The sequence below is a fragment of the Macrosteles quadrilineatus genome, unplaced genomic scaffold (genome assembly GCF_028750875.1).
Source record: "Macrosteles quadrilineatus isolate MER2022 unplaced genomic scaffold, UCM_ALF_1.0 Scaffold_7__1_contigs__length_78375512, whole genome shotgun sequence".
Lineage (NCBI taxonomy): Eukaryota > Metazoa > Arthropoda > Insecta > Hemiptera > Cicadellidae > Macrosteles > Macrosteles quadrilineatus.
The window spans coordinates 45,207,350-45,229,682 of NW_026542600.1; the positions used below are offsets into that span (position 1 = coordinate 45,207,350).

General features: G+C 34.4%; 1 protein-coding gene across 1 annotated transcript in view; it reads right to left on the reverse strand.

Annotated features, from left to right (window-relative positions):
- LOC128997837 (lysine-specific demethylase 5A) overlaps positions 1–22,333 on the reverse strand; it is a 73,886-nt gene that overhangs the window by 25,718 nt on the left and 25,835 nt on the right. The window contains exons 11-26 of the mRNA XM_054423585.1: positions 21,816–21,970; positions 21,330–21,457; positions 20,504–20,698; positions 18,674–18,858; positions 17,467–17,591; positions 16,920–17,070; positions 15,066–15,321; positions 13,821–14,029; positions 12,238–12,376; positions 10,677–10,856; positions 9,432–9,572; positions 8,118–8,274; positions 6,607–6,845; positions 4,388–4,594; positions 3,429–3,543; positions 2,137–2,360 (exon numbers count right to left, since the gene is read on the reverse strand). Coding sequence (XP_054279560.1) covers positions 2,137–2,360; positions 3,429–3,543; positions 4,388–4,594; positions 6,607–6,845; positions 8,118–8,274; positions 9,432–9,572; positions 10,677–10,856; positions 12,238–12,376; positions 13,821–14,029; positions 15,066–15,321; positions 16,920–17,070; positions 17,467–17,591; positions 18,674–18,858; positions 20,504–20,698; positions 21,330–21,457; positions 21,816–21,970 — 2,806 coding nt within the window. The remainder of the gene's footprint in view (positions 1–2,136; positions 2,361–3,428; positions 3,544–4,387; positions 4,595–6,606; positions 6,846–8,117; positions 8,275–9,431; positions 9,573–10,676; positions 10,857–12,237; positions 12,377–13,820; positions 14,030–15,065; positions 15,322–16,919; positions 17,071–17,466; positions 17,592–18,673; positions 18,859–20,503; positions 20,699–21,329; positions 21,458–21,815; positions 21,971–22,333) is intronic.

Sequence of the window (22,333 nt, forward strand, 5' to 3'; positions counted from 1 at the left end):
ATGATATTTGGTCATATATGCCAAAGATCATGGTGATATACCTGTGCTGACGTTCTCGGTAGCATTACAGTAAATTAAAGCTTCTACAATGATTGTAAATGTTGTTTGTAGCTCAAATTATATACTTTATGCCAAGACCCCTCTGCCCCAATTGTTTAGGATAATTGATGCTCTACTGTATAAACTATAAAAGGTATAAAGTTACCTGAGTAAGTTACTGCCAAAGTGATCCTGTTTTTTCCTTACGGATTACGCGTTTCGAAGACTAAATCTTCATCATCAGATCTTGTACAAGAACATATACTATCACTTCGAAAAGGTCGTCAAATGTTTACATACAAAACACGGACACATATTATATACAAATGTTGACATTACGAATAAACTAAGTAGGCCTACCGACGAAAACTTATGATGTCCGACCGCACAGTTACAGGTGAAGGTCATGACTCATGACTGAGTCATGACCTTCACCTGTAACTGTGCGGTCGGACATCATAAGTTTTTGTCGGTAGGCCTACTTATTCGTAATGTCAACATTTGTATATAATATGTGTCCGTGTTTTGTATGTAAACATTTGACGACCTTTTCGAAGTGATAGTATATGTTCTTGTACAAGATCTGATGATGAAGATTTAGTCTTCGAAACGCGTAATCCGTAAGGAAAAAACAGGATCACTTTGGCAGTAACTTACTCAGGTAACTTTATACCTTTTATAGTTTGTACTGTGATCCAGAGACAAAACAACTCTAAATACTCTACTGTATGTACAAAATAGTTTTGAACATTTCAGTTGTAGGATAATTCCTCGAAGATATGGTAAAGCAAGTCTAATTGGAATGTGTTACTGTTGCAAATGCATGAGAGGATAAGTTATAAAAAATATTAGTAATACCGGTAATAAATTGATATAATTCTTAGAATTTTCCTTGTTAACTTATTAATAAATAAACCGTCTTGTAATAGTTCTTTAAGTTGTATTAATTTTAATAGTAGTGAACAATAAAAAAATATGACTCTGCCTACCCTTTTTTTTATCCATCCATACAAACCTTATTTCACATAGAATAAAACATTAAAACAGAACCTCGGTTTATAATTACAACATAATGGTCAGTCAATAGCACAACAGACTACAAATAAGAGGCAGCAAACACTCAAATGGTTGATGATAAATGCTGTGGCGCCACCACTAATATTGTGTTAGTACAGTTCATTCTGCTACTTCAGCTCCCCCTTGCACCTTGCTTTGCTTGAGACACTCCACGCACAGCCCAGAGGCCTATTGTGGATGGACAAATGCTAAGTAGGAAGGGGCTGCCAACCTCTCAAAAACAAAATTATCAAATATTAAAAAGACAACAAATGAACCTAATATATCCAATTAAGACTAAGTAAATCAAGCAATAGGAACATAACAAAAAGATTCAGTTGCTTAATTAAGGGTTCACCTCATTTAAGGTGATTCTCAAAATTGTTTTCAATATTTTTCATTCCTTAAAAGGAATTTAAGAGTTAACTTCTCAGGATGTACTTAGCAGGTATGATGCCGCAGAACTTTTTAGGCACTTAATTCATGAGTTTTGTTATGACTCAATCTCCGTCATAGCTGCATGTCTGATTGTACTTGCCAGTTTTTATCAGTTTTATCCCCATTCATTGTGTGTGTGTGCATGTGTTTTATGAGTATATAAATACTTTGATCTGCCTTTATTAGTTGCTATATGGCATTACTTTGATGTTCCTATAACACCTGATGAGAAGTCTGAAACTATAGTAGTGTTACTGTTGCTACTAAATACAAGTTTCCTGGCAGATCAGGTAACCTAATGTAATTTTAATTGATCCAGTGTTAAAGAGACTAACTCGTAATGAAACTTTGATACAATTGGTCGAAAATAAATATGAGTTTTCCTTTTATTTTCTATTTGCAAACTTATTTCGGGGATTGAATCCGCCACGGCGGACATTTGCCATTCTCTGGCTTATTTTCCAATTGATTTGGAATTTTCCATTGTTGTTTTGGTTGACCCGAATTTCTGTCAGAACATGGTTAAAAGGAGTTTTACTGTACTATGACTACTATTATTAACATAATAGGGATAGAAATAACTAAAACATAAAGTAACAGTACCTCTTCTTCAATACATCTGCTGCGAAGATTCTGAGGCTTGGTTGCTTGTAAGACTCTCCAAATGATGTTAGTTTCTTCCAAAGACACTTCCATTATATCACCTTCGGTCATCAATTCCTGAAGCCTGACTAAAACTTCCTGGCTCAAAGCGAGGGGTGGTTCCTCCAGCGTTCGAGGCACTAAAGGTGACTTCCGTTGATGTTTCTTGGTTCGTACTTTGGACACTATGAAACAAATTCAAACAAGTTGAAAAACAGATGTATAATTCTACCTTACTAGCTCCCATTTATACTCAAGAATGTATTAGGTCTTACCAACTATATCTCCACTTCCTCTGAGTCTTTACGACTTCCTCATTGGTTCTCATTATTCTCATGTCTTTGGCTTTTTGTCTTTAGCTTCATCTACCCTTCTTATCTTTTTACAGGTCCACTCCTTTTTAAACATCTGCTTTTTGCTTTAACTCCACGTATGGTGCTCAAAACACATCCCTAATACCCTACTGTGCATTACTCACCATTCTTAATTTCCTTTTGTCAGTTTAGATATTCTAAAGATATTCTTTTGTAAAGATTTTAATATCTTTTGGTTATTTGTATTACTCTAAATAGCCTACCCGGATAACACCAACATCTCAAACTTGTAATGACAACATTGTTTGTAATAGGAGGTACAGTAACTCTAAGTTTTTAAATTTAGAATTAGGACTGTCTGATCATAGAACACTATTTACATTAAATTAAATTAATTCAGTTTTAACAGTAGAATTAAGAAATGTAGCAATATTAAAAAAAGGGTATATTTAATGAATATAATACTAAAAACTTTGCGGAAACACTTGAAGAATGCTCATGGAATGTACATACAAGTAACAATGTTCAACAAAATTATGATAATTTTTTAAGCATTTACATGTTAATTTTCCAACAGAGCTTTCCAGTAAAAGTATTAAATAAAATTCCAACAAAAACAAGTTGGATGGTTCTTAAAACCATCAATTTATTCAATATTGTTAGATGTATAAAAATATACCTATTTAAATCGGTGTGCAGACTGTCTAAGAAACGTTCCTTCAGTAACTAAACTACATTCAAACTTTGGTTGGCAAAAGTAATGCTGTCTGGGCAGTTGTAAATTTAGAACTAGGATTGGGTAGAAAGAAATAGTCTTTCCAATATTGAAAATAATAATCAATTGATCAATAATAATGGTCAAGAAATAGCTGAAATAGCTTTAATTTCACATAAAACTTCCTTACAAAACATTGTTTCAATATTGTAATTTTTACTTACCAGTTGAGTAGGCGTGTTCAGAATTTGAATTGTTGAATGCAGAGTTTTCTGGTGCACTGCTTTCCTCAACCATAGGTGAATTTGGCGATGATTCTTCTGAATGACAGTCGTCCAACTGGGGAATTATGTTAAGTTTAACATAGTGACATAAAATATCATTTTATTATATTTTAAACTTGATTGTTGTGGATATCTGATTATGATTTCCAATCATTGTATAAGGCTCATTTTTTTGCATGCCCATGATCATTTTGTATTTTCATTTGTCAATTTTATTATTGAATAGAGCTTCTGACATTCACCAATACATTGAGCTATATTCCTTTGAATTAATCTTAATTATTGAAGCTTTGATGAATGACTAGGATTTAAACATTTACCCGATATATTTTTTATCATCTTTTAACTCATATGAACAACAATGAGATTTTATAAATATCGGTAGTATCTAGGGACTTTGAATCTCAAATGTTAATTTGTCTCAATTGTTTACCATATTTACTAGAGTAAATTCAGATTAATTAGCAATATAACACGGAATTGTTATCATCATCCCCAATCATCCTCTGATTAGAGCTGGGATTGAACTTGATTTTCTGACTTAGGGCTTGGTCACTTAAGAGCGTTTAGGTTCGGCTTGGCTAAACTCGAATATCAAGCTCCTCAAACACTTTTATTGAATACTTTGGCAAAACTTTTATCAACTGAGCATTGTACATATATATTGTGATTGTGTTAACTAATAAAATGAATATATACAATAAATAACAACAGTCCAAACTGTTTTTCCCTTACAGCCCGAACAAGTCTAACTATGGTTCAACAAAAAAGCTAAAGTACACATTTTACGGAGTTATCATAAATTTAATATTTACTTTACCTGAGACAAGACCATATAATTTCTAGATTGAGTTGTAATTAAAAGACCATCATAAAAATTTGTTGAGGGTTAGACAAACCTTGGAGTTATAAAGACCACTCAAAGGAGAAATTGCCGCTACTCGCCGAAGTAGTTCAGGTTTGCATGCAGCTTTTTTCAGTTCGCTGCTGATGATTTTCTCAGTCTTTTGGCGAGCAGCTGCCTCACTTGCCTTTTGGTTCAGGATGCAGAGCCTTGCCAAAGCTCCGAGAAGCTCATCAGTTTCTAGCAGCTGTCTCGCTTTGTCCTGCAGGGAACAACCAAATTACAGTAATTATAAAATTCCCCTGCCACAGCAAACCTACAGACTAAGCAAATTCCATTTTTTCTTTACTTTTGTTTAGGGATGGACGGGATTGAATTTTTAGTTCGGGACGGGACGGGATTTTTATTTCCTTCCCGATTTTCGGGACGGGACGGGACGGGATTTTTTTCTGTGCATAAAAAGAAAGTACTGTATTGCAGTTACCAAAAAAAGACATACGAAATCAATTTTTACCATTTGTGGCACTGATCTATAAAAACAAAAAAATGGGTAACAATTTACAGGTACCTATAGTAACTTGTGACTCGCGGGTCACGGGGTGATCGTCTGTATGACTCACGGTCACGGCGAGATCGTCGTCATGACTCGCGATCACGGCGCGATCGTCGGTATGACTCGCGATCACGGCGCGATCGTCGTCATGACTCGCGGTCACGGCGCGATCGTCGGTAGGACTCCGCGGTCACGGTGCGATCGTCGGTATGACTCCGCGGTCACGGGGTTATCGTTGGTACGATCGTCGGTATGACTCCGCGGTCACGGGGTTATCGTTGGTACGATCGTTGGTATGACTCCGCGGTCACGGGGTTATCGTCGGTATGACTCCGCGATCACGGCGCGATCGTCGTCATGACTCGCGGTCACGGCATGATCGTCGGTATGACTTGCGGTCACGGTGCGATCGTCGGTATGACTTGCGGTCACGGCGCGATCGTCGGTATGACTCGCGATCACGGCTTGATCGTCAGCATGACTCCGCGGTCACGGTGCGATCGTCGTCATGACTCGCGGTCACGGCGCGATCGTCGGTATGACTCGCGGTCACGGCGCGATCGTCGGTAGGCAATAACGGCGTTATCGGCACTCGCGAAGCGGAAAAAGCGCCGACGATCGGACCAAATCCCGTCCCGAAAAATTCCCGAGTCAAATGTAATCCCGTCCCGATAATCGGGAATATTTTTTTCCCGAAAAATTCCCGAAATTTCGGGACCCGTCCATCCCTACTTTTGTTCAGGTTTATATTAATACACTAATTTCCGTCACTGAGGAAGATAGTCAAAATATTGCAGTGATTTTTTTATATTTTTTTTATTTTTATTTTTTTTAAAGAGGTTAGCGGCCTCTTTTAACCTTGCATTTGCCCGTCCACATAGACTAAGCGCCTGTGCGTGGATCGTTCACAGCAAAGCAAGGGGTGAGCCGGTACAGTACAAACAGTACAAAGGTGAACTGTACTGATAAAATTTAGTGGCAGTGACCAGGATCCGAACCCACGCTGCCTTGGGCCCGAAGTCCGCGACGCTACCGACTGAGCCACCGACTCACCAACATTGTGGAGGACTATGAAGATTAGGGAAATGATTAGCATATTACCTCGAGCTCAGCTTGATCAAAAATCTCAAGCTGGAACAGCTCTAGTTATAATAACAATTATTTTATGGTCCTTGTTTATTTGATCTTTATATACTTTTTATTTGGTTATTTCATGTGTTTAGAAGGGTTTTAAATTAAATCGGCTTGTTAGAATTTGTTACTGCTGCATTAAGTTTTGTCTATTTGAAAAAAAAACCTTATTTCCAAAAATTACTATGGTTAAGGGGCAAGGGCATTAGGGGTGATGTAGTATAACCAGTCTAAAAAGAACATTTTGCAAAGTAAAAAAAAAATTGTATAGATAATTCAGATATTGGTATCGAGAATTGATAAACTTTGGTATCGACAACACTATTTATAAGATATGAGAAATAAAGGTGCTAATTGTGGAGTGCTGTCACCGCCTAAGACCACTCATCCAACAGTGAACTGCGCTAGGAAGACCAACGCCCCAACAGTCACATGCTTGTCTGCCAGGTTGCATCACAGTTTTCACCTGTTTTAGTCAAGTAATGCTTGCTGAACAATTGTAAGTGAAGGCCTTATATACTACTCAAAATCTTTCTTGATATATTTGCTATTGGGGTTTAAATAGTTAAGTATTCTAGACATTCAGTTACCTGCCAACTCATGGCTCGCTCAGTGAGACACTGAAGAGCTTCTCCTTCAGGCAACCTCACAGGAAGAGCCTGCAAAGCCACCAGCAACTGAAGGATGGTGTCCATTCTGGGGCGACGAGACCTCATACACACAGGACACAGGAACTTGGTCTCGTTCATGAACGAAATAGGCTTTCCTTTTTCTTGACCGTTAGGAATATTTGCTTTCACAATCCCTTTTGACAGAGGGACGCATGACACTAAAATATAAAAGAGGTAGAATGTTTTTAGTTGTCCATTGATCGAAGAATTAAATTTGTTATTTAATTTGTTATCATTTTATATTATAATTACAATTGTTCAAACCATAGATAAAAATTTCTTCATATAGTTAGCCTCCGGATCACTGGTAATAATAAATAATGGTTTAAGTGTCTTATACTGTCAAGTGCTCTTTTGTAGTCCAAATATAGGCTACTGCAGTTTCGTTCCCGATGGGAACTTCATCAGGCTGTCAAGGACATCAAATTTCGTTCAAGAGGAAGTCGTTGAAGACAGTATAAGGTATTTAAACCATTATTTATAAAAGTTCCATTGGATTTTTGTAGAAATTCGAGTTATTGAGTTATTAAGAAATACTTGATGTCAAAATCTTTTGTTCACACTGAATTTAAATGGTTTTAAGTTACCCTGTCTCTAAATGTTATCCTTCATTGATAAATCAAATGTAAATAGTGTTAAGTTTACCTATTTGATCGGTATAATATAAAATTGTGACAATGTAAGGGTTTGAACAAAATGTCTGTATACATAGTTAAAGATTTAAATATACTGTGTTATTCGCCCAAACTCTAAAATCCAACATGATTTTTAATTATCACATAAATTTTGAAGATTTAGAATATGAAAAATAACCTACAATAATACTATCCTTGTGTTCTATATGAAAAACAGTACACTTTGATTATCCGAGCCCCTGTGTCATCTTTTAGGCCTAAATATATATATTTTTTATTTCCAGTCGGAAAACAATAATTACGTTTTCAGGAATGTTTCTGTTGAAAGTAAAGTAAAAATAGCAAGCAAATTGTGATTTCTTAAAATCAATACTTTAAATAATTATTATAATGTATTATTTTAACGTAAAAATGATCTGCAATAACCTAGAAAATGACCTGAAAGCACAAAAATACAGCAAATAACATTTGTAATAATATATTTACACTTATACTGTTTACTCACAAGATGGCAAATAGCCTGCATATAAAAGATGGTAGGTGGTGATCGATTTTGATTGGACACTCCAATCATCATCAGACACAATAGGAAAATATTGGTGTATCTTCACCTACTAGGTTTGATTGGGTTTTTATAAGTCTTTGGCTTCCTAATGAGGTAGTGGTACAACAACTTCTAACCTCAAATTCAAAACACCTCCGTGTTATCCGAGATTCTCGGTAACCAAGGTAGTCTCGGTCCCAACAACCTTAAAATAATTGAATGCATTAATGGTAGTATTGTTTACAACATACCATGAAACCAGTCTTTGCATAAAGCACATTCATTCATGGCTCCAGTGCAGGGTTTTCGGCAGATACAAAATTTACCATCATTTTGGTTACACCTTCTTTTGATCTCATTTTCTTCTCTTAATCTCATCATTGCAGCCAGTTCAGCTTTTTCAGCTCTCTAAAAAATGACAATAAATGTATACATTACAAAACACTTGCTCTAGAAATATTCCTTCGCATGCCATAAGCAAATAACTATACTCGGGCACCATGCTAACAATTCTAGCTCCATTAGCCAAAACTCAGGGATTAAAATTGCTGCTAGAAGACATGGCAATCAACTTCTGTTGTTTTTGGACTGTGGTGATGCGTAGTTATGCCACCATGACTGTAATGATCAATACTGAATCAGTTTTTTTTCCTTTTTATCTTTTCGTTTGACTTGCGATGATGTGCCTGTAGTGAGTGAGTTTCTTGCACATAAAAGGAATGGGTTTCCGTAATTTGAAAATACACATAAAATGATTGCAGAACAAAAATTTTATTACTATTATATTTTTTGTATTCTCTAACAGGCAAGTAAAGATGTTTTGCGTTTAGGTTTTAGGATTATGGATAACATTTTTTATAATTCGGTTTTGAGATTCAAAATTGTTAGCTTTGACTATCACTGCTGATCCATTCTGCAATTTCAGCAATTAAAAAAGGTCCATGGAGTTTTGTGAATATAGTAGACTACAATTAGTTACAGGTTACTGCTATTAATTTAAATAAACTGTATCAGCAAACTGACATAAAGCCCACTTTATCTTGTCAACAAACCTTGGGTAAGGAGTGGGAGCATCAATTACATTTTATGAGTAAAATCACAAAAAATACAATTTTGAAAGCATTGGGATTGTACCATTCTGTTTCAAGTTAATAAGACCGTACATAATATACTAAATTTCAATCAAAATCGTTTAAGCAATTTTTGTGAAAATCTTATTCATCCGTTATTTCATATGTAAAAAAAAAATTTAAATAGAAATTTTAAAAATAGAAAAAAACCTGGAGATACTATGGATTAGTACACACACACAGAATTTTATCAAAATCGGACCACAAGTGCAGTCTGCGGCTAGCACGCGTGCATACACACACATACCTCTTCGAAAACCACTTTTTGGGTTAAGGGATATTTCCATGATTTGGGACACGGATATTTCTACCCCAAGACTCAACGTGTAAATTTTAACTAAAAGGATTTTTACTCCATAAACTATGTATAAAGAGAGAAAGTAAATGGCCTTGCTATTGAAAAATAGTTAACTAGATCAGTTTGAGTAGGCCTACCTTGAAAGCATTGACAACTATAGCAGGATCAATAGTACCCTGCATCTTGATGCCAGAGACAGAATATGCATGAAGAGGGTCCTTGGACCGTCTCTTTTGTCTCAACATTGCATAGCCTCCTTCTGGACGAGGTATAAGGGCCTGTTAACAATTTACAAATTGTAACACTCTAACAATGAACATTTAAGGATGTTTACAATTAAGAACACAAGATAAAAATAACAAAATAAAATCTGCAACTGACAAATTGGTCAATGGCTAATACAGTGTTCCAACAAAAATATCTTAAATGAATTCCCTGATTTTCCCTGACCGTTTTCTGTAAATTTCCCTCACCACAGAATATTTTAGGTACTGTGAGTTGAGTTTTCTTAATATTTAGGGTACTTTGGTATTATCCGGAGGCCACATTTATACAGCACTCTGTGGTGGTTATATTAGGTTGGGTTATCATCATCAATATGTTTGTAGGACTTTCCTCGTTTTGTTATGAATTTAACGATACCATACTTTTACCTGCCAAATCCCCTCCAAGTAGGGCAAGGTCAGGTCGTTGAACGGAGCGTGCGCATCACCTGTACCACCTGTATCTGGATTGATCTGGGTCCTGAGTGATTTATTGCCATGCACAAGGTTAGTTTTGTCTACATAATGAGTGAAGTTATTTTGAACGAAACAAGGAAAGCCCTATAAACATATTTATGATAACCCAACCTAACATAACCGCCGCAGCGAGCTGTATAAGGGTGGCCTCCGTTTCAACGCAACCCTTGCCGACATGGCTGCCTTCTAGGAGGCAGAACTCAACGTTATAATTGTGATCCAAAATCGCGGCAAAATCCTGAATATCTCTTGCGGTCTTGTGGTCATCACCGTGGTCTTCCGCGGTTATCGTCATCCATGATTGCAGCAAAATCTTGAATATCTCTAGCAGTAGTGTGGTCATCATGGTTGTTTCCTGCTGTCATGGAAACGTCATAATAGTCTTCTGCATTTACGGCAAAATAATGGACATCTCCCAAGGGAGTGTACACACCACAATCGTTTCCCTTATGATCTGAGTCGGTCTGTTTCGAATTTGAGGTGTGTCCAGTCTAGTGTTTCAAATACATTTTAAATATTTGTAACGTTCATCATGTTATGTTAGTATATGTGTCACGACAAAGACATTTGTCGGATATAATTACAATACATCCGACTGTTAAAATAATTACAATGTTACAGACATAAATTGCCAAGCATTACCTCCATGAGGGTGAATGGGCTTCCCTTTCGAAGGAAGACGCGAGAAGCCTTCTCTTTCCACAAGGCAGCCCCTTTCAACATTCGATCCAGCTTAGGCAGCAAATCTGTGTGGACCATAAGCTGCTGACCCTTGCTTACCAGATCCTCCACAATCTCCATATACGGATAGTTTGTTCCTTCCTGTGTGAAACACAACATTTCATACCAGTTATATTTTTACGTAAGAACATGAAACTATTGAGAAAAGAGCTACAGGAAATTGGAGTGTTGGAAGCAATGATTGTGTGCAGGAGATATTTCGAGTAGGCGTCTGTGGTGCACTGAAAAAGTCCGTACATACAGCCTATTATAATAAGAATTTCTTTCAAAAAAGGCTTACCAGATGTTTCTTTACGATCTTCATAGTTATTTATTGATAGAGTGGTGATGCAATAAAAATGCCATTAGCAATCCCAAAGTTAGGCTCTCGTATATACAGTTCATACGAACCAAGCGAGCGTGTTTTGGAATTAAAATTTTCAAACTGTGCGAGTCAAAAAGTGGACGAGTCAAAAAGTGGATATTGTTTATCTCTTGAAATCTTTAAAGTAAAAAAAAAAAAAAAAAAAAAAACAATGCTTAAAGGTGTACTAGCTAGCGAGGAAGTAGTTATGAGACTTGCGAATAATTTTTTTGACAAAGGCTACATTATCTATTTAGATAATTGGTACTCCTCACCCATGTTGTTTTCTAAATTTTTGCTGTGTGACACCTATGCTGTTGGTACAGTAAAAATGAACATTAAGTATATGCCAAACATGAATGGAGTGGACTTGGAAAGGGGTGAAGTGGTGCAGAGAAGTAGTGAAGGGGCACTGTTTATTCGATGGGTTGACAAAGAGAATGTAAACACTCTCAGTACTGTGCACACTGAATTAGAATTCATACCAACAGGGCGATGCGTTAGGGATTCTCAAAACCAACCTGGACATGAGATATGCAAACCAAGACTAATTATGGAATATAATAGTGGGATGCAGGGTGTAGATAGGCAGGATCAGGTCTTAACTTATAATCTGGTAATGCGCCACTATGCTAAAGGCTAAAGGGTATCACAAGATATTTTTTTTTATCTTCTTGACATGGCCATGTTCAATGCTTATGTCATTCATTGCCAGCAAAACACCCCAAAAAGTACCATTTTTCTGACTTAAAATTGCTGTGGCTGAACAAATGCTGGGGACAGTATCATTAGTTCAAAAACCTATTGGACGACCTTCGATTTTAAACCCAATAAGGCTACAAGGACAGCACTTCCCAGAACCAATCCCTCCAACCAAGAAAGAGATGTAAAGTATGTAGTGATAGAGGGTTGAGAGTTCAGTGCAAGATGTGTAATGGTCGCTCTCCCCATGTACCACACAGTTCTGAACTCCTGGAAGATTCACTGAAGATGTCAAGTGTAAATATGTTTATAATAATAGGAAATTGAAGTATAAATATGTGTATCATAATATACTGTACAAGTGCAGTGTTACTAAAAACTATCAAAATAAGGTTGAGTATCTAAACATAGCTTTACCATAGAAGTTTCGGCTTTTGCTATCCAGTCTTTTGATTTTTTCAAGATTTCTTTGATTGCTGTTCTACTTGGTAGATGTGCATCTATGCCTTCAGCTTCTTCAAGTAGGTCTTCCCAAGATTTTAAGTTTTGAGTCTCCCTGTAACAGACACAAGTTAACTCTGCTAAGATCCTTATGGATTTTAAAAATATAAGTAGAAAACATAAATAGATTATACTGATATTATATTCTTTTCTCAGTTATATATTGTTAGGTAAATCAGTGTAAGCCGGGTTTTCCTAGGCACGGAAGCGAAACACGGAGAGCGAAAAAGCGATTAACATGGTGTTTTGCTCCGCTTCTAGGAAACAGCAACATTAAATTAAATTACCTAAGACAAGTTGCGCTTCAGCGCCAAGGACAACCTGGCTTAAAACAAAAGCTGCTCATACAACAAATTGAATGGTAATGACATAATTAGTAAAAAATTAAACAGTCTATGACAAAAAATTGAGTGATGATAATAATTGATAATTATAATAATTGTAAGTAGTGTTATTGAATAGTTTATTAATTTATGATTAATTAATAACTTGTTTACTACTCAAACTAAAACAACTAGTATCGATAATTTTTTAATTCTTGTTTTCAAGGATAATTATTATGGTAAAAGATAAATTTAGTCTTAGCTAGGCCTGTGTAAAATGAATAATTAACATATTATTGGTTCAACAGTTACAACTTGATGCAGCTATAATACAGCTTTGTATTTCTATGGAGAAATATGGAAATAATAGTAAACTATAGCTTAGATCTGGAAAAAATGAAAGTTAAATTGGTAATACAGGGTGATTGGTACTCAGTGTGACAAAAATTGTTTGGTGCAAGTACAAAGTAAATGAAGTGTGATGATGCATATAGGCCTAAAATGTTCCAAGTCTAAAAATTAGCTTCCCAAAAAATTATTTTATGTTTTTAAAAAATAACCATGCTTTTAAACTTAATACAGCGATTTCTCAATTACCTGTATATGTATTTGAGTAGATAATGTCATTTTCGTGTTCTACATTAAATTTTGAATAAGAATAATACAAAATGACAGAGGATCAGTTGTAAAAACTCCATTGTAAATAGATTCAAAGATAAAAATTAAGATGTTTGATAAAAATTTTAAAAAACAATGGTTTACTGCATTTTTCACACCCTGTATAAAAGAAAGTGTCGGAATATGTTAAAAACTGCGCCATTTTAAAAGCTTTCCAACCATATGCTACACTATTGAGGTTTAGATATTATTTTGTTTGTTTTAGTGGTTTGAATGCCAGAAAACAGGGAACTTTTTTACTGTTTTACTGTTCAAGCTGAAACAAAAGTACAACTTTTGCTTAATACATGCCAACTTTCTATGTTTTAAATGTTAAAGACTCAGTTTTGAATGTTGAAGACAGTTTTGTAGTCTTCAAACCACTAAAGCGTACATAAGCAGATGTATAGCTATTTTTGTGTAGTGTGAAACCCTTAATTTAAAAGATGAAAATGAAGATTTTCAGCACATCAAGTTAACTAGTATAAATGTTTGTTGCAAGTTAACAAATTCACTTACTTTGACTCGAGACATGCTTGAGCCTTTTTCTCCCATGCTTCCATTTTCTGTAAAAGTTGTTGAAGTTCATTTACGTTTTGTTCCATTTCAGGGAAGGGTGTAATTTTCTCTGTTGTTTCAATCAATTCTTTTATGGCTTCGATTGTCATTTCCTCGCTGTCTGCACGTACAATGTTCACTTCCTCTAACCACCTCATTTGATTAAGTTTCTGTAAGAAAAGAAAAATATTTTACAAAATACAGTAAAGATACAGTAAAGTGCTATGATAACTGCCTCAATTTGTTTGACAACTTCGTGGAAAAGTAGTATTTTAGTTGCTCTTTCAAAGGGATATGTTACCAGCAAAATATATAATGCAAAGTATAGAATGACAAGGCATTCTATACATTGCCTGAAGCTCTGAAGTATGAAATGGACATTACAAGCACTTTAGGCCTGGGCAGTTCTCATTCCAATGACAAATTATTTTTAATTTACCTTAAGGTTATCTCAAAAAAAGATAGGGCATTTGCAGGAATTATTATCTTATAATTATAGAATAATTATAGAATTAGGGAATAATTATATTATAGGGCAGGAATTATTAAGGAAATTGACAGGAAAGCAGGCTTACCCTAAAGTCCATAGAGACACATAATATATGCACAACACAAAAGTAGATATATAGGCCTACAATATGTTTCCATATTTTGTGTTGTATATATTATGTGTCTCTATGGACTTATTTAAAGGTAAGCCTGCTTTCCTGTCAATTTCCACAAAGTTTATTTTTGCTCTTATTATTTTTTGTACGTATTGGGAGTCAGAAATATGCTATTGATTAACTCATGCTATATATTTTCAAATGGAATGTTACTATAAAGCTACTTTAAAATAAATCATACAAAATTAGTTACTTGAAATACTCATAAACACATCAGTTTCAGATTAACATGAGTGTACACTAAAATTTACTGAACGGTTACCCACGGTTGAATAAATGGAGCAACAGAGGGACTATAGTATCATTGCAATCTGCGCAATTTAACAATCCCATTAAATTATGGTTGACTAAATTAAATCCACTATGTTTTTAGAAGGTACATATTAAGCTTTCATCTATTTCATTTTATAAAATAAAAAGATTAAAAGAATGAGATGTTATTTGTTTTAAAATGTATTGCTGTTTATTATTATTTTTTTTACAAAATGTACACATTACTTTGAATAAAATTCCTCAATGACTGATTGATGAAAAACCTTACCTCCTTCAGTTTGAAAAGTTCTGCAAATTCAATGTTAAGGAAGAAACCGTTCTTTATAGTTGTTTCTATCAACTTAGAATCCACAACATTCTGAGAAAGGATTTTAGCAGCTTCTTCCTGAAATTCTTTTGCTTTCTGTAGAAGGTCTTTGATGGTTTCCTCTTCTTTGATTTTACATGCTAACTCTTTTATTTGGTCATAAAACAGTGTAAGCTCCTCAACAGTTAACTTACAGTTAGTCTGGGCCAGTCTTGTCCTGTGGAAAGATTACCAAGTTAGTAATCCATATTTAGACTGATTGATATCTAAAAATATTTTACCACAGTAGAACACCTCGATTAACCGGAGGCGGATCAACCATGGTCAGAATCAGAAAAGCTTTATTCAAGATTTATATATAAAATATATACATGAAATATATGGATAAATACAGAATGGCGTCAAAACATGGTCAATAAATGCCTCTTAGATTATGTTACATAACCTCAAAAAATCCCAAGAAAATTTTATAAATTGTGTTTCTTCGGTCTAACATGTTGTAATGCACTGTATATAACTATTTCTGATCAATTTTATAAGCAGTAGGTTCCCCATTATTGTTTTTGAAACATCACAGATTATTTGACAAAACTAAATGGAAGAAAAACAAAGAAATGGCTATAGACAGCTTCAAGGTCAAGCTATTCGCTTGCACTGACAATAGACTGCTGCCCTTCACATCTGCCATCTGTCTACCGTGCGCTTACTATGTCACAACAGTTTGTGATTGGGTGATTAGTAACCATGGCAACTTGTTGAATGCATCCATGTATATAGTCTAATTGGATTACACTCGGCTGGAAAGTAAAAACAGTCCGCCGCCGCTTCGCCACTCACGCCACCACTTGTGGCGTACTGGAGCGGCCTATAGCATTGAAGTAGCATTGTGACGTGACCGCCGACATATCTTACTTTTTTAAGTCCGCTTTGTTTGCAGCATGTTTTTAATTAATTTTCTTCTTCATGTTTGATATTGTTAATGTATTGTTCTCTTAGTGCATTTGCTAAACCATTTAAGACCCAGAACATTACAATTAGATTTGCACGTAGTCCTGAATTTATATCTAAGTTTTGATATTATATGCATTGCTAGAGACAATTGTATACTGAATACAGAGTTACGATAAAGAACAAAAACAAGAAGATGAAAAAGTGAAAAAACTAAAAAACGTGATTTTTCTAATCATAAAAGTCAATCAGGTAACTGACACGGTCAGTTTTTTTAAACCCAGATAATTTAATAAAGTATTCTGACAAACAACTTGTAAAGTCAGCCTCTGAGTTTTGTAAAAAATATAAATTTGATGTGACTAATGCTTTGGTCAATGAAGTAATTTTCTTTAGAAATGTAGTCAAAGTCGATATCAAAAGTAATAAAATAAACAAAATCACCATGTTGGCTGATTATCTTTTGATTAGGAATAAGTTTATTGCATCAAGTGTGCCAAACGTATGTACAGCATTTATAATGTTTATTACATTACCCGTAACTGTTGCAATTAGTGAAAGGTCTTTTTCTAAACTGAAAATAATAAAGAACAGTGGCAGTCCCCGGGGGTGGGAGGGGGGGGGAGGGATATATCCCCTGGAAATATTTTATATTTTATTAGCTAACAAAAATACTATTAGCTTGAGCATATTTTAGAGCTCAAATACGTATCAAAATATGTTTTTAGGCTTTAAATTCAACATTTTTCCTGGGGGGAGGGACCTCCATACCCCCCGGTGGTCATCCCCCCCCTGAAATGAAATCCTGGGACCGCCACTGATAAAGAACTAATTTCAACCTTAGCTTGACCTGTATTGTTTGTTTACCTTGTGCGCATCCTGGTGCTATCAAGCTGTTGTGCCACGTTGGCACATTTCTCTGCCTCCTGGATAGCCAGTGTCAAACCAAGCAGCAACTCAGACTCAGGAAACTTCTTATCTTCTGCTTCTTCCTTCAATGATTTTAAGTCATCCAAATCTAAACATTTGCAGAAAATGGCAACAAGTTGTTACAGTCATCAAATAAGTCTCTTTAGCTAATATTACTTGTACTTGCTGCAAGAGCAATATAATATAAGAAATAGTTTTAAGCAAACAATACTGTTGATTTAACCCTTTACACGTCATAAGCAAGTATAAAAAACATGCACGTTATGCTACTACTATTAGAGGTAACAGTTGCAAAAACTAGTTTTTGTCATTTCTGCATTTATTGATTAAAATTGCCATCAAGGGACTACACTGTTCAATACACTTATCTTAATAATTGTAAAAAAACTAAGCATTTAAAATAAATCAATCCAAGATTAAAATATAGAGACAAATTATAATAACATGTGCTTATAAATATGACAACCCTAGAAGCTCAACATACCTCGGGTAATTGGTGTATTAGGGTTTAGCACATCTTGAACACTGGTAACCCAAGTGTCAAAAGATTCAGCTTTCAACTTTAATTTTTGAATCATGACTGGCAATTCATCCAAAGTGTAACGGTATCTAAAACAAAAGATTACCATTACAGTTGTTCCAATTAAAATGTTTTGTTATGAAATAAAAAATAACAACAAGTACTTTGTGACACAAACAAAAACCATTTAATAGATTATTATTATTAATTTTTGAAGCAAAAAAAAGCAACCTAACTTGGCTTTGAATTTGTAAAGGAGAAAGGAAGGATATATAACAACATCACCTGAAAAAGAGTCCCAAGAGGTTAAAAGAACACAGAAAGGTGACACAATCACTTTCAACTACTATTCACATGAGTCAGTTGTGAATCCTTCCTTTCTCCTTAACAAATTTAAAGATTAATAGGATTATTTGTGAGGATAGCAGGCTTACCTAAATGGGGAAAATCCAATCTGGCACAAAGAATACAAAACTTTACATTTCACTGTCATTGACAGCATTTCCAACTAAGGAAGGTTTGAGTTGGGGAGAGACAGGGAGTTATCTTGAAGCATATTGATTTCATAGATTATAAGAACACTAGGTGCGTACTTGGATCAACTTATTGTTAGTAAATAGAGGTATTTTTATTAGAAGACATTTCACATATATGGACAAGCCATGGCCAATTTCTTTTATATAAAAATGGGTTCTGTTGAATTAGCCATTCACAAAGTTTGCAACAATCTATAATCCTATTTTCCCCTTTGTTTTACTGTAATAGTTGATGTGATAAGCTATAGTTTACAATGAGTAGTTCTGTTAGTTTGGCTTGGTTAAAAAAGTTGGCGTATTTGATAAAACCCAGTAATTTACATCGTTGCACACTGGTTCAATTCAGAAACTTCAATATTAATTTAAAATTTGGCAGTAACTTTAACATGAGAATCTTATGTCTAGTTCTATTCAAAGTCAAAGATATATCAGAAATTCCTTTATAAATGAATTTGGTTGATTGCCCTTCGTATGATTTATTTCACAAAATACATACTATATATTATGCACGAAAAAAACTGCAACATGCAAAACCCAAAATAGAAAAATACACATTTTTGAAGTATCGGATAACAGAGATTGACGGTTGAGATAGTAACAATATACCATACAACCGTTATGGATAAAAGACTAACCTCATAGTTTTATTTAAGTTGTTGGGACAGGAGCACAGCTTGTCATAGTGTTTAGGACACACCAACATGTTGGCACTGCAGGAGCATGTAACAGCTGACAAGAAGCATGTAGTCTTGCAGTGTTCACATTGCCTGGCGTCGTCTGGTAGCAGCTCAAAAGCTTCTCTTTCTGCACTCACGATTCCCTGCATGAAACATTGAATGATTCTATGGGCTGGAATGTTTCGTGTCATTTTTTTCTTTACTTGAAAAGCACACCATTATCTCAAAAATACTAAATGAAAGGACATAAATACAGGGGTTGGCGTAGTATAACCAATCCATTTAGAAAACTTGATAAAACAATAAAAAATGGTAATGGTATCGGGAATCAATTTTTTAGGTATTGGTATTGAGAATCGATAAACTTTGGTATCGACACATCACTACTATGTATGTTATCGGCAAAATATAATCAGGCATTCTATACAATGATTAGGAATATTCTTTAGAATGACTAGGAATTCTATAGAATGCCTATAATGAACCAGGTAAAGTACAAAACAAAGATTATTTCACACTTTGCTAGTTATTCTATAGTTTTTCTTGTTGGCACAGCAAGTTAAGTATCAAATATGCTGTTTTATCAATCAATCAATCAATCAATCAATTTATTTATTGAACTATAATGAATACATGCATATTATACAATAGGTGCAAAAACCATACAAGGCTTGTCTGCACCAACATATTATGAAAAACATTTTTAGTTAATTAATATATAAAGTTGAGTTCAATCAGCAATCAACACAGTTCTATGAGTGTCCTAACGTGTTCCATTGAGAGTTACATGCATAATTATATTACCAAAAACCACTGATATTTAAATCCAAATCTCATGAAAATAACAATAAATAAATAACAATAAATATAGATGTAAATATATTTATTTACATATATTTATTTATATTTATTTAGTCCTAACAAACTTTAGGACTTTTTTTTAAATTTGTTATTCCTTAATACGCATTAGCCAACCTAATCCCTTCACTAATGTAACCATAAGCAAAACATTTAAATATTGTAAATAGTTTTTTTTTTTCCAAAAATCATTATATATTTTTAAGAGTTTCGTAATGAGTTTCCCGTTTACTGTAATTTGCCTAACACACATGTGGGCATTCTATAGAATGCCTAGGCACAATGTTTAGTCAAAGTATATAAAACCATATCATTATTTACTCCATTTCATACTTCAGAGCTTCAGGCAATGTATAGAATGCCTTGTCATTCTATACTTTGCATTATATATTTTGCTGGTAACATATCCTTTTGAAAGAGCAACTAAAATACTACTTTTCCACGAAGTTGTCAAACAAATTGAGGCAGTTATCATAGCACTTTAATCTAAGTTTATCAGCTATTTATAATCATGTACAACATTTTTTAAATCAAATATATTAGAGAAAGAGACCAATAGATTTAATTTAACTCTAACAGAGAATAAATAAAAAGGCTCCATATATCTTTGCATACAAAAGTTATTCACATAGGAATACTACAATCTGATTAAACAATAAAAACCCAACACAATAAACAACAATAAAGGTCTGATTAGTATTAAGGATGAGCCTTAAATTCTTTTTTACTTGGGAACATACAATTTTTCACTATGATAACAAAATCAATTTTTTTAAATGTTCTTTGTTCACTTCTCTTCTAGTTTAAAGTTAACATTGTTATAAGTATGTTAGCAGCTTTAATGATTAATTTTCCGTATCCAAACCAATGTCCAAGGTTTGGAGATATTGAGCATTGACTCATTTCCAGTTATAACACTGTAGCACTTACAGCATCCAGTAAACCTTTGCGCAGTTTTTTCTCTGTATCAACCATGACAAGCATATCTTGGTAAGTGGATGCAGCGATTCTCAGATCTAAGCTATCAGGTTGGACGGCCATTTTGCAAACTAACTCGTCATGGGAGAATACACAGAATCTGTGCAAAGTAGAGTAGTGGTTGATGCATTCTCTGCCCATCTTTATCTAAAACAATAATAATAGATTATTTATCTTTTTTATTTAATTGCACTTATTATATAACTATTATAAAGATAATTAGGTGATGTATATGGAGTGAGAGTTTCTGCTTTAAGCGGTGTTTACCGTGTTTGTATACAAACTTAAAATGCCACAGCAACAACAAACACATGTAAAAAATCTATTTTGAAAAGTAAATTGCAAATAGTTACATAAGACCACATAATACAAACTACTTAATGCCAAATGTGAATGATTATTACTGAGTTGTTTCATTGTAGTGGGTTCATAAATTCAGCTGACCAATTTGTAATGGGAAAAAACAACTGTTGCTATCTTTTATGCAGTTCCTATTGTAGGCTAATATAAATAAGTAATTTTACCCACAGATTTTTTTCTAATTTTTTTGTTAGACCATTTTGTTGTCATTAATCAGAATCAGAGACTCAGGAACATTTTTTACATACATATTTATTTATTTATTATAACTGTAAAGCATTAAGCGTCTATTCTCATTCTGTTTCAATATGTTTGGTATATCAATAAAAAATAGAGACCACTTTGTAGGACACCGAATGCAACTGTCAGAACCCAAACTATGTATCAAGCATTATTCAAATCAAGGATATTTTTATACCCAGTCAGCAGGAGCAAAATTGACAGCCTCTGCAAAATTGTATCCCTGGTTGAATCCTGCATGGTAGGCTCTGGGGAACGTTATAACAAATTCTCCAGCATGTTGGTCCGTTCGGAAAACAGGTACACCTGCAATAATTACAAAACTCATAAGTCACTGACAACTATAACTTAAAGATAAATCCCTCAAAGGGGAAAAATTAAGGCCAACGTTAAATTAACTTGGCATTATTTTATTATATAAAGAATAATTTGAATGGCGTACAATGAAAAGGTATATTTCTTCAGGACTTCAGTTCACAGTTTTTTTTTATTTGTCCTTCAACAAATCAGTAACCAAAGTAGGTAGGTAAAGGTAATGTAATACATTTGTACATTTTTATACTAATAAATACATAGATTATCTATAAAAAAAGGCATTTAAGAGTGATCACTAAGAATTTGGTTTTTCTCAGTATAGTACATATTATGTTTTCTAAAACTATACCTGATTCCATTAGGACGTTGGGATTCATGATTGTAACAAGTTGATGCAGCAAATCAGGTTGAGACTGGAAGAGTTCTGGCGCAGCTTGTCTCATGGCAGTCTCAAACACTTCAGCCTTGTACCCTGGGACCCCGTACCACGTTTTGGGCTCTCCCCTGGGAAAAATCAAACATCCATCAACACTTCATTCTAAATCATTCTTCTGAGAATCATTTGTAACAAATAAAATTAGTGATGATAGGATCAAGATATCGGACTACCGGATCCACCAGATCTGACAAAAAATCGGATCTTAGGCAGGATCCGGTTTTGGTGGAACCAATTTTTTTATTTTTTATTTTAACAGCACAAAACGTTCTTTATAAAGTGCAATTCATACATAAGAACAGGTCTTTCGTCATAGTGATGCATTTTAAAATAAATTAATAGTCAAAATAATTAAAATAAACTCCATATACAAGACTATCTGTTTCCATGTACAAGACCTTAAGGGTCCATGTACGACAATCAGTGTTTAT